We start from the raw sequence: 11,728 nt of genomic DNA on the forward strand, positions 1-11,728 counted from the left end.
GTGACTCCACAGTGGAGTCACATCCCATTGGGTATGTGGCTCCTGGTGTTTAGTTTAACTAACTAAATTTCCTTATAACATGAACGTCGACCAACTCAGTCTCCAATTCATATAGCCGGTCAAACTAGCATTTTGGTCAATCAATGTTTATTTGAATTGTTATAATATGATATGTATAATATAATACTTCAGTAATATATAGATATACTCTAATATATTATATATCAAAAATAACAATATAATTATATTGAGAATGTTATCATAATATATTACACAAATATATTTATATTTTCAATAATAATTTTATCCTGATTGAACTAACATATTAACAGGTTTGTTTGCAGGTTGTGACTGACTATTTAAAAACAGATCTGCTGGGCACAAAAATAACCTATTGAGACCTTGCTCTGAAGGAAGAATCGTAATAGTTATTGCTCAATATTTATGGCGCTGCATAGCTTGTTCAAAACAATAATACATGTTCCCAGTGAACCTATACACTATGCCATATGGGGGTGCACCAACTCCCAAGGCAAACCATTGGAAAACACATTTAATTTCAGACCAATGATTTTATCACCTTTCTTTAAGAGCATGGCTCATGGTATAAACCAGCACATTAACTCCTCTATTTAACAAGTCCAATACGATTTGAGGATTGACAGATTGAAGAGAAGAAAGAAAACAAATAAAATAACACAGATCATAGCAGGACTGAATACCCAAGAAGAGTGGAAATACAATAAATGAAGTCATAGGATACAGTGAGATATACTGCAAGTCATGGCTGACACCTAGAACTTGTAATGCGACACTTTTAATCAATGTAACTCCATTGATTTGCAGAAATGATTTATTCATCAACTAAAATAAATTTGGCTCGGAGTTATAGTTAATCCTTATTTGGATTCTCCAACCTTGACTGCATCAGACCGTACTAGAGCAGGTTTGAGTTGGGCTTTATCAAGAGAGGACAGTATGCCATGAATTTTTCAACGGGAGATTGTTAGGTAAAAGATTCCTAAGATTTACAATCAGTTGTAGATTGCCAAACTCAGAGGCATTCACATCAGTTTACAAGATGCTACTTAGAATGATAGATAGAGCTTGAAAGCTTGTTGGAAAATAAAAAGAGGAAATGTTTACTAGATGAGAAATATCCATGGCAAGTTCAATGCAGTAGAAGAGGATGCAAGGAGAGGAATTACGAACCTTCGATTGATGATGGTGGAAATGACGAAGAACAAGAACAAATGGTATTCTGAAGAATTTTTATTCTCTGGAAAGAAAAAAGAAGTCAAGATGCTGAAAGCTCTCCCTAGACTCCGTGATAAAAGTGGAATTGATTTGATTAATTATTCTAGTAGTTTAGATGTTGACAAGCTAATTTTGTGGATTAAAGATCTTGAGAAATAGTTCGAATATGCAGAAGTTGCTGACTCTAATAGGTTAAAATTTGCAAATACAATGTTGACCAGAGATGTTGCAATCTAGTGAATGGAAATTTACTTCAAGAAAAACACAAAAGGTAAGACTAAAATTGGAAGATGGGATAGGATGGTAAAGAAACTAAAAGCTTAGTTGATTCCTACAAGTTTTCAACAAAATCAATTCAAACGCTAACAAAATCTACAACAAAAATACTTGGTGTGAATGGGTATGCTCGGGAACAATATAAGTTGTCTATTAGAGAAGGTCATCATTTGGATAACAAGGAAATGTTGGCCACATATATTTAATAGTTTTATAAAGATCAACCCAGAAGAAATGAGCATGTTCAATGTCAACCATCCACTCTATTGAGGACGTATAGCACTTTGACCTAAAAGATGAGAAATGTAGAACCAATTATCTCAAACCTTGTAGAGACTAAAAGATGAAGAAATAGAATTTCAAGAGGTAGTGAGCAAAGAGTTGAAGAGGAACTCATAATGATGTTGTTGATCCTAAGGACAAAGCATTAAGTAACTGCAACAACAAATCTGATAATTATTAAAGAGGTGGAGGTAGAGGTAGAGGTAGGTATGAAAGAAGTAGTAGAAATTATCCAAAGAATTGTTTCTTTCAAGTGTGGAGGAGGAGGTAATAGAGCATTTGAGTGTCATCGGTCACAAGGGGAGTATGAAAGATCTGAAAGAACCACAAGAGCAGCACATGTGGATGAGTAATTGTTATTGAAAAGTTTGTTTAGAACTGATGTAAACCAAAAGGTAAATGTTGCAAGGTGATAATTGACAATGGCATTCCTGATAATTTGGTTTCCAGTGAAATGGTGGAGAAGTTGAGTCTGAAAAGATTAGAGCATCCTAATCTTTTTAGTGAATTCCATGGTTGTAAAAGGATCATAAGATCTTGGGTATTGAGTAATGTCATGTTAAAATGAGACTGGAGTTCTGTGTGACCTTACGCCTGCAGATGTTTGTCATATTTTCTTGGGTAGACTATTGCAATTTGAGAAAAAAGCTATCCATGCTAGAAGAGATAATACTCATAGGTAGACAAAAGATGCAATTAACCATGTTCCCCATGTGTCTGAAAAAAAATGGTGAGCAAATTAATGGTCTTGCCAAAAATATTTGTTTTGTTGAGAAAAGAGGATATTGCAAAAGTAGTGTCATATCCCCATTTTAAGATAGAAATTTAATAATAATTAGATAATAAAATGTTATTAAATAAACAATGATAATAAAGTTATATTTATGAAACTAGGAAATAATTATTATTTAATCTATATTATTAATGAAATAATATTTAGTATAATATTTTAAATAATTAAAAAATAATAAATTTTCAAAATGTAAATAAAGAAATAAAAATAAATACAAGAGAATATTGTCGAAAATATGTTAACTTTCTAAATAGAATTTCATAATAAATAATAATAAACACAAATAAGTAGGTAAATAAATAATATAACATAGAATAATATAAATTAACTAAATCTAATGAAAAGTCAATAGAGATTTAACAAATAGACATGACTCCTTAAAATTAAGATATAAAAGGGAGGAGAGTTTATTTTAGAGAGGAGAAAAAAGGAAAAGAAGAGAAAAGGAGATCAAAAGAAAAAATGGAAGAGGAAAGTAATATGGAGAAAATAAGGAAGTGACTTTCTGAAAAGGTATCAATGATATTGAAAAGATGCGAACTTTTGAAAGGGTCATAATTATGAATAGTTGTGACTCTTCAAAAATATTTTAGTTATAAAGTATTGGGACTTTGGAAGAGAAAAGTAATATGAAGAAAATAAGGAAGTGACTTTCTGAAAAGGTATCAATGATATTGAAAGGATGCAAACCTTTGAAAGGGTCATAATTATTAACAGTTGTGACTCTTCAAGAATATTTTAATTATAAAGTATTGGGACTTTTCCAAAGAATTTTAGTTATGAAGGGTTGTGACTTTTCGAAAGGATTATAACTATGAAGTGTTGTGACTTTTCAAAGGATTTGTATTATGAAAGGGTGCGACTCTTGGAAAAGAAGAAGGTAAGAAAGGTATGTTTATGGATTATATTTGTTTAATTATGTTTATGTATTTATTTATATTTATGAATCATACTTGTGGATAATATTGTGTTAGCTCATAGGGTTAACACCATGGATATTCATGAGACTCGAAGCATGGATCATGGAGATGTTAAGATCTCCATTGTTTGTCATGGCCAAGAATCAATGTGAACTCGAAGCATGGAGCATGTGAGATATTAAGATCTACATTGTCTGCCATGGCCGAGAATTGATATCGAAGCATGGAGCATGGAGATATTAAGATCTCCACTATCGGCCACGGCTGATAATCAATGTGCCAAAATATTCTAATGTTGTCAAACATATGCATATGCCGTTGGCCTTGGATAGAGGATGTCCGTCCAAGAAGAATCTTAAGGGGTGCGCTCCCGAGATGACGGTGAGGTAGCTATGAGCTAAGAAGCCCAATCTAGAGACGTCCTTAAGATTGGGTTTAACTTAGAGGGCAGAATAATATAGTTAGTTTTATTATTATTGTGATTCTAACATTTAGTTTCCAGGTATTACTTGTCCCTAACTAACCCTATTAGTGGGGACATTGCAAGTAGGAAAAAGGTGTGGCAATACATCCAAAAATTTCTAAATTGTAGATTTAATATGGTGATTATGTCTGATGATTTTCTTGAAAGGGTTGCCATCAATAGGGAGAATATGTCATCATATGAATATTATTCTACAATTATATGTACCTAACTAGGCAATTCATAGGTTAACACCAACAAAATGTGAAGAACCAAATAGACAAGTTGCTGAGTTATTGAAGCAATAGCAGTAGTTTTAGCAATAAACAAAGGAGGAATAAACAAAATTATCATCAAGTACAGAATCCTTTTGCCAAGGATGGATGATATCATAGATTATTTAAGTGATTTAAAATATTTCATAAGATTGATTTGAAAAGTGAATCTTGTTAAAATAAACTTAGAGACGAAGTGAATGTTGAATATCATTAAAGACAAGAAAATGTCTGTATAGATGTTGGTTAAGCCTTTTGGATTGAGATATGCACATATTGCTCGTATGAGGCTGATGAAGGAAGAGTTGAAGTTGTATCTTGGTAATATTGTTCTAGCTAAGTATACCTACATGACATTCTGATTTTCGTAGAAGTGACAAGAAACGTTTGGAAAGTTTCAAGCAAGTTGCCGATTCGGCTTTGAATTCAAGGTCAAGGTCAGGTATGTGAATCCAATTCATGGATTTGAGAAAAAAAATCCCATTATGATTCGTATGAAATTGTGTGTTTATGTATGTATGTATGTATGTATGCATTATATATATATATATATATATATATATATATATATATATATATATATATATATATATATATATTCATCATAAATATGGATTTCTATGTACTTATTCCAAGTTTGGCATGCGGGTCCCTAGGGATATGCACGGATTCATGTTGTTCTCGCAACAAGTTCCCCCAAGTCCAAATCAATTTGTGACTAACTCGTGTTGGATTCACGCAAGGTCTAGAATTGACCCTATCGGTCCATCAAATCCATACCCTATGCAAATCTAGCACAAATTGAATTTGAATCCGAATTGAATCAAATATGAGTCCTGGCCTAGATACATAAATCAAGTAACTAAGGTTTCAAGTCAGTATAGCATATATAAAGTGAAGAGAAATTTGATGAATTTAAAAATACTGTAGTTTCACAAAACAAAAAATGATTTTCATTTTTTTGGGTTTTGTCAATTTTGTTAATGGATTAAAGATGGATCTGTTGATGCGAGCTTTTGTATCACTTACATAACATATTAGTAATTGAATATCTGATAGGAAGCATCAAACATACAATTCCTCTCTTGAAAAGTTATTGCTCATGGGATATGAGAATAACTCCAATGTTCCTTACACTTGTGGATACTCGCTCAGTTTATCAATGTGATTTGTTGGTAATCACGTAGGCGGCCATACGCTATTCATTCAAGGATGACTTGAGCTTTGGTGGGATGATGGAGATGGTGGTTTGGTGTGAATGCTAGATGATGTTGGTGGGAAAGTGATGGTGGTGGATGGTGAATGGTTCTTATGACTGGTATCTTTCTAACTCTCTTCTTCAGGATTCTAACTCCTAAACTACTTGCTATTCTACTCCTACTCCTATGAATGGAAGACTAGCAAATGGATTGGGATCGAACCTAATGAAAGTTAACCAGCGGCCTCACTTCCACAGGTGCAATGATTCAAAGGAAAAGTAAACTAGTTTGCCACTCAAGGCTTCCCAACAAGCCGCTAGGATGCTAGTGGTCTAGTATTGATCCCTATCAAACATCTACTAATGCTACCATACAACTATCCATCTACTTTACTCTTACTTAACAACTTGAAAGGAAATTTGCTTCAACAACTTGCAAAGAAATTTACTCTAACTACTTGGAAGTAGATACCATGCAATAATACCAAAGGCCTTAATCACCATGCAAGTCACAACAATGAGAAAGAAATAGCGAATTTTGGTATTATCTTATGCAACAATTTTCTCTGACCCTTACAAATGAGAGCATATGGCCTTTTATAGATGCCAAAATTACAACCGATAGTAGAGATCAAAAGCAAAACTGACAATCCAGATTGAATCCTAGAAACCCTAATTAGGGTTGCCACCCCATCGGCCAATAAGAAGACGCCACCTCATCAATGGACCAATGAAAAAAGTGTAAAAGTGGCAACCAATGAGAAGGCACCAAAATAGCGGCCAATCAAAAATAGACACGTCCTATTCTAGAAGAAAGAGAAATTGCCACTCGGGCTTACATTAAATGATCTTCTAATATGATTCTCCCTTTTTCTTTTGTTCTTTTAGCTAAGGCAATGAACCTAGCTAGCCTTTCGTTGACTTCCTCTATAGGAGGACAAGGTGTGTGTGCTTTATCTTGAGCTCTGCCGATTTCATCACATTGTTTGCTATTTGTAGTGTCTTCTTGTGATCCTTCTCATACTCTTTTGCAAATCCAATGAAAGCACTTAGGAAGGAAAGGGTGTTCAAATGTTTCTTCTTGATGGCAACCCTTCCTAACTCATCCAATCTCGATTCGAGTCTTGTCTCATTGATATCCTCTTCTTTGATGTCTTCAAAATCAAGTGCCACCCCAACGTTGCTCATCATGGTTGAAATAGAAGTGTCGATGCTTGGGCTATGATGTGCAACAGCCTTTTGTATCTTCTTTGCCAAGGGGGATTGTCCTTCCTTTAGTCTGTCCTTTACCCGTATCATGTCCACTGTACCGATATTGGTGTTAGTTATTCGCTTCATTTTCGAGAAGAAAGGTGTTTTGGGCATCATATCCTCTTTGTCTTTCTTAGTGTTTGTCCCCTTAGGATTCTTGATTGTACTAACATCCTCCATCTCGTCGCCCGATTACAAGATGGTGAAGTGGTGGACAATTAGACAAGCAGAAACAAGGGAGGCAATCCTTAGACTAGAACGATAGAAGGAAGTCAGCTTAAGAACCCCTCTCAACTCTAAATGATTAGAAGTCACCTCTACCAATAGCCGGATCTAGACTCTTTTGGAATTTAGGATCAGACCTTGAAAATCAGAATCTTACTTCTTTGGAATTGTCCACCATTTGTCCACAAAAATCAGACTTTCCTCATGTATCTTCTCCCAAATAAAGTCACCTAAGTTTGATGTGAAAAATACAGTCCTCAAATGGAGAAAATCAGACCTCCATCATAAATCGCCTAGAGCATATGAATCAGATCTGCCCCCAAAAAATGCCAAGAGTGGAAAGTTCTGCCTTCAAATCAATTCGCCTAAGCATGGGAAGTCTCCAATTTGCCCTCCAAAGTCACCTAGGGCATACATCGCAGCCCTAATAGAAGGAGAAAAATCACCAAATAATGCAAAAATCTGCCTCCATGAAAAATCGCCAAGGACTAATAATGCTTAATTGCAAGCAAAATTGCCCAAAAATGCAAAAAAGTTGCTCCAAGTCTAAATTCACCCAAAATGAAAAGAGGACTGCTCTTGCCAAAATCGCCAACACCTTGAGGAGGTAGAAATGAGAACTGAGGAGGAAAGAGGAAAGAGACCTCCTGTTATACCCAACTTTCCTACTCCCTCCTAGCTGGCCGACTGGGACCCTGGGAGCAAGAAAAACAATAATTAATGCATAATTCTGACCCACAATTAAATACTGAGCTAAATATTAACTTTGCCAAAATGAAAATTGTTTTTTTTAAATTGCCAATTAGATCCAAATTGCAAAAAGAAATTAAATAATGCCTTGGAGATATTAAATATTTCTATTTAATGAGGATTTAGTAATTAATACGTCATTAAAATTTGATTTTGGTTAACCAAAAGCAATTTTTCAAAATTAAAATACCAATTTCATTAAAAGCTTAAAAAATTTCAAGGCAATTTTAATCCATTAAAGCCAATTTTTGCAATTTTTATCCAAATCGATTTTGCTATGCCATTTAAAAATTTTGACAAAAATAAAATCATTTCTAGAGTCTAAAATCGATTTTGCAATTTTGATTTCATCTCCACAAAATTAATTTTTTCACCAAAGAAAAATTTAAGATTTTCCAAAACTCAAGTCTAACAAAATTTCCCTTTTGAAAATTATTCAAATTTACATAGTTATATCCAAATTTTCAAAAGAAAACGTCTAAGTACAAATTTACAATTTTATCCCGCCAAGCGTTGCCTCTTGAATTTTGTTCGGCCTAAGGATGAAATTGGTTGCTCTGGAAAATCTAGTTGAAACCAGGTGAAAATAAACCTAGCCCTCTCCCCATCTGGCCTGAAGGTGTCCAAAACTTAAAGATCTCAAAAAATCAAATCAAAATTGTTGGACAATCCAAAGAATTTGCCAAGGCGATTAAAAAAAAAGGGGGGTCCCCAAAGTTTTGGGGCGATGGTGTGAATACTTCACAACAGGATCCTAACAAAATTAAACCCAACATTTACTGACTGTTGGTAAATAGATTGGTGATTGTGATGTTTTGCTGCAATGAGCTCAAACTTACCCAATGAACAAGCACACGCTCAAACAACTAGAGAGATCGCTACTAAACTAGCAATCTTCCACTATGTTTATAAGGGGTACCTCTCCTATGATTTCAATTAAAATACTTTGGGGCATGCTTTTAACCAAAAAGCAAGAAAGGGACTCACAGAAAGAAAAAAGAAACAAAATAAGTAAACAATGTGATACACCCTTCATAATTTGCCTTAGAATAATAATTGTAATTAATTAGGCTCAGGGTTACATCTTACCAAGTAAAATATCTCTTCAAATAGTGTGAACATGGATATGAATTCTGCAGTTGTAAAATAAGAAATGCATACACACATATTAGGGTTAGTCCATGATGCATTATATTAATATAACATCTTCAACATTATTTCAAGCACATTAGGGTGTGGGAGAAGAAGCCTAATAGGTCCGCCCCAAGTCATTCCACACTAAGCTCAAGAACTTAACTTTGGCCCTCTTGGTCCCCAATGGCAAGTAACATGGACATCCACCCAAGGTATCCTACCTAGTGGGGTGCTTGTACCAGCTTTCCCCATCATGCCTCATTTTCCAAAGAAAACAAATGTCATCTTGTGGAATTGGACGAAGGGCATTAGTGGGTTCCCCAGCTCTCAAAAGTAAAGACCCTCTTGTCCATTCTAGGATGGCCTATTACATAGCCTTGGTAACTACCTTGGCTTACACCTCGGGCCCTTCCTTTCAAAATGGGATTCAAACAGCTGAATGCATTCACATAACTAACATCGCAGGCAATATATATATATATATATATATAGCGCACCTGTATCTAATGTCATGATGAGCAATCAGAATATATGTAACCTGTGTACTTTCAGGTAACCTATGTTTACACAAAATTTCTTTGAAAGATAAATCACATATATGTATTACACTATTTAGTTCACAATATCAAATGACTCTTCTCCTTAAATTTGTAAGAAGGTATGCGACTGTGTTTTCTTCAGCACTTCGCACTGATTTAGACTCTAAAAATAGCTTATTTTTGTTACTAAGCCTGGCCAGCTGCAGAATGGCATTAGGATCTACTAGAGCAGGATTTCTTTGCCTTTACTATCTCAACTGCTACCTTCAGTTGATGGGATTTGGACTATTTGGGGATTCTTGGAAATTGCCCACAAGTCTGCTACTAGAAATTTAACAAGGGTTTTTATTCTACGGACAATTTGCCTAGTTTCATAGCACCAGTTTAGCATTCTGAAGTTGCTTTTAGTTTTAGATTTTTTTAAATCACAGCCACCCTTTTGCAAGGGTTATTTTACTCCTCTTATGACCATAGAATTAATGTCATGGCTGCATTTCTATTATGCTGTCATTTGTTTGATTTTTAAGGAGCTCAACTGGACAACTACTTGAGAGAAATTAATTAAGAACTAATGAATTTGCAGCAAAGGCTTCTACGGAAAGAGTAATCCAGGAAGTAAAAGGATGAGATGATTATAAAGATAAAATGATGAATAAAATATGTTAGATTGTCAAATATATAACGACCAAAGAAGTTGGTGTCAAGGAACACATTTGTACAAATGATTAATTACTATTATAATCAGATTAAATATCAGTCCTTTTCTTAATTGTCGTATTGCATTTACATCTTGGGTACTTTTATCACCAGAAAAGAATGACTATAGCGAGTTAATTTAGAAAGACTCAATTTACAATGCCTTTGTGTCCTATTACAGTATTCGGTAGCAACAACTAGAACAAAATCTCTGTACAGCTACATTTGGACAGAATAGCATGACTCCATAATACCAACCAAAAGAAACAAAACCCAGTCTTTGACAACATATACTCTACCAAGGGTATGATATCTATATCATGTATGTGCCCAAAACCCATCAGGTATAAGTCTCCCAGCCAAACCTCTCCAAATAAATAGCCAATTTTCAGCAGCTACCACGTTCAAATAGGATAAGATAGTGCCATCCTTTTGTGGGAAGAGAGAAATCTCTGTAATGATAACAAGATCTGGGTATTTCAAAAGTCTGGAGCTTTTTGGCAATAAGATTTTCACTGTTTAAACCTTAAATAAGATGAATGTTACATAATTTTGAGATTTTGATTCATTCCAATTATTAATATGCCGCCAATAACAGGTATATTAAGGAGTTTCATGTATATCTATCTCTTATAAACTAGGTTCCAAGCTTTAGAGTGCATGAAGAAACATTTTAATAAGATAATAAATATTAAAAACAAAAGTCGGGCTACAACCTTGTTTCATTCAAAACATTATCTCTAAGGTCACCACAGATAATATTAACTAAACAATAAAAGTGGATCCTGATACAGCTAAGGCCTTAGCCTGCAGGCAGAAATGTGTTCTATCTTTCTCTATAATTCACCCATGTTTACTATGAAAAATTTCATTAGAAACAAGTGAATGGGATAGAATCAAACACCAAATATTGGGGCTTTTACAGAGAAAAGTTATGTCCAAATCCCCTTGAAACATGTTAAATGCCTAAATGTACACAAAAATTGAAAATTAACTTGGCTAATCTTGTTAAGCTGCTAACCTTATAGTTTGTACTAGAGTATAACTAGTGAACTAGTGGCTACCTTAACTCTTAAATTAAATACAAAACCATGACTAGAATTATATATAGGTATTAAGATCGTCTTAGGAGTTAATTATATAAGTCAGCCTGTGTGGTGTTCAGGGCATAAGTATGTTATTTAAAGTTATTAATTACTTATTAACATCATGTTGAGTATTGTATTCTTGGTGATTACTTTAAGAGGCATCCCTCTCGTATTGGACTAGGAGGTTGCCCCTTGAAGTGGCATACTACTATCAAGTATTTGCAGCAAACTTACTAATATATTCTTCTATTGTGCAAATTATTTTGTTACAAAACTACCACATCCAATTCTCACTGGGGCATAAACCAACAATCCTCACTGTGGCATAAACCAACAGATGAGGCCAAGTACAAGCCCTAGATGAATTTGACAAGGAGATACCCCCTATGACATGGCATTTAAAGCTGAGCAACACCCCAGAATGTAAACTTACCAATCAAAAAGATCTAATTAAGAATTTGCGAAACAAAGCAACATAAAAGTCATAAAAAATTTTAAAGACAAATCTACCTATTTCATGTCTAATATAATGCATAGAGATAAAAACAAGCAAAACAAATTCTCAGACTCGACCAAGTCTG

General features: G+C 34.3%; 1 protein-coding gene across 2 annotated transcripts in view; it reads right to left on the reverse strand.

The window, feature by feature from the left end:
- The window catches only part of LOC149568126 (uncharacterized), a 66,682-nt gene that overhangs the window by 15,065 nt on the left and 39,889 nt on the right, over positions 1 to 11,728 (reverse strand). The window contains exon 2 of one of the 2 annotated variants that reach the window (XM_089821127.1): positions 7,585 to 7,635. The exons of the other annotated variant lie outside the window; for it this stretch is intronic. Coding sequence (XP_089677253.1) covers positions 7,585 to 7,635 — 51 coding nt within the window. The remainder of the gene's footprint in view (positions 1 to 7,584; positions 7,636 to 11,728) is intronic. 2 annotated transcript variants of the gene reach the window in all.

Source organism: Cupressus sempervirens, chromosome 3 (assembly GCF_028749045.1).
Source record: "Cupressus sempervirens isolate cs-2001-9-10 chromosome 3, ASM2874904v1, whole genome shotgun sequence".
NCBI lineage: Eukaryota > Viridiplantae > Streptophyta > Pinopsida > Cupressales > Cupressaceae > Cupressus > Cupressus sempervirens.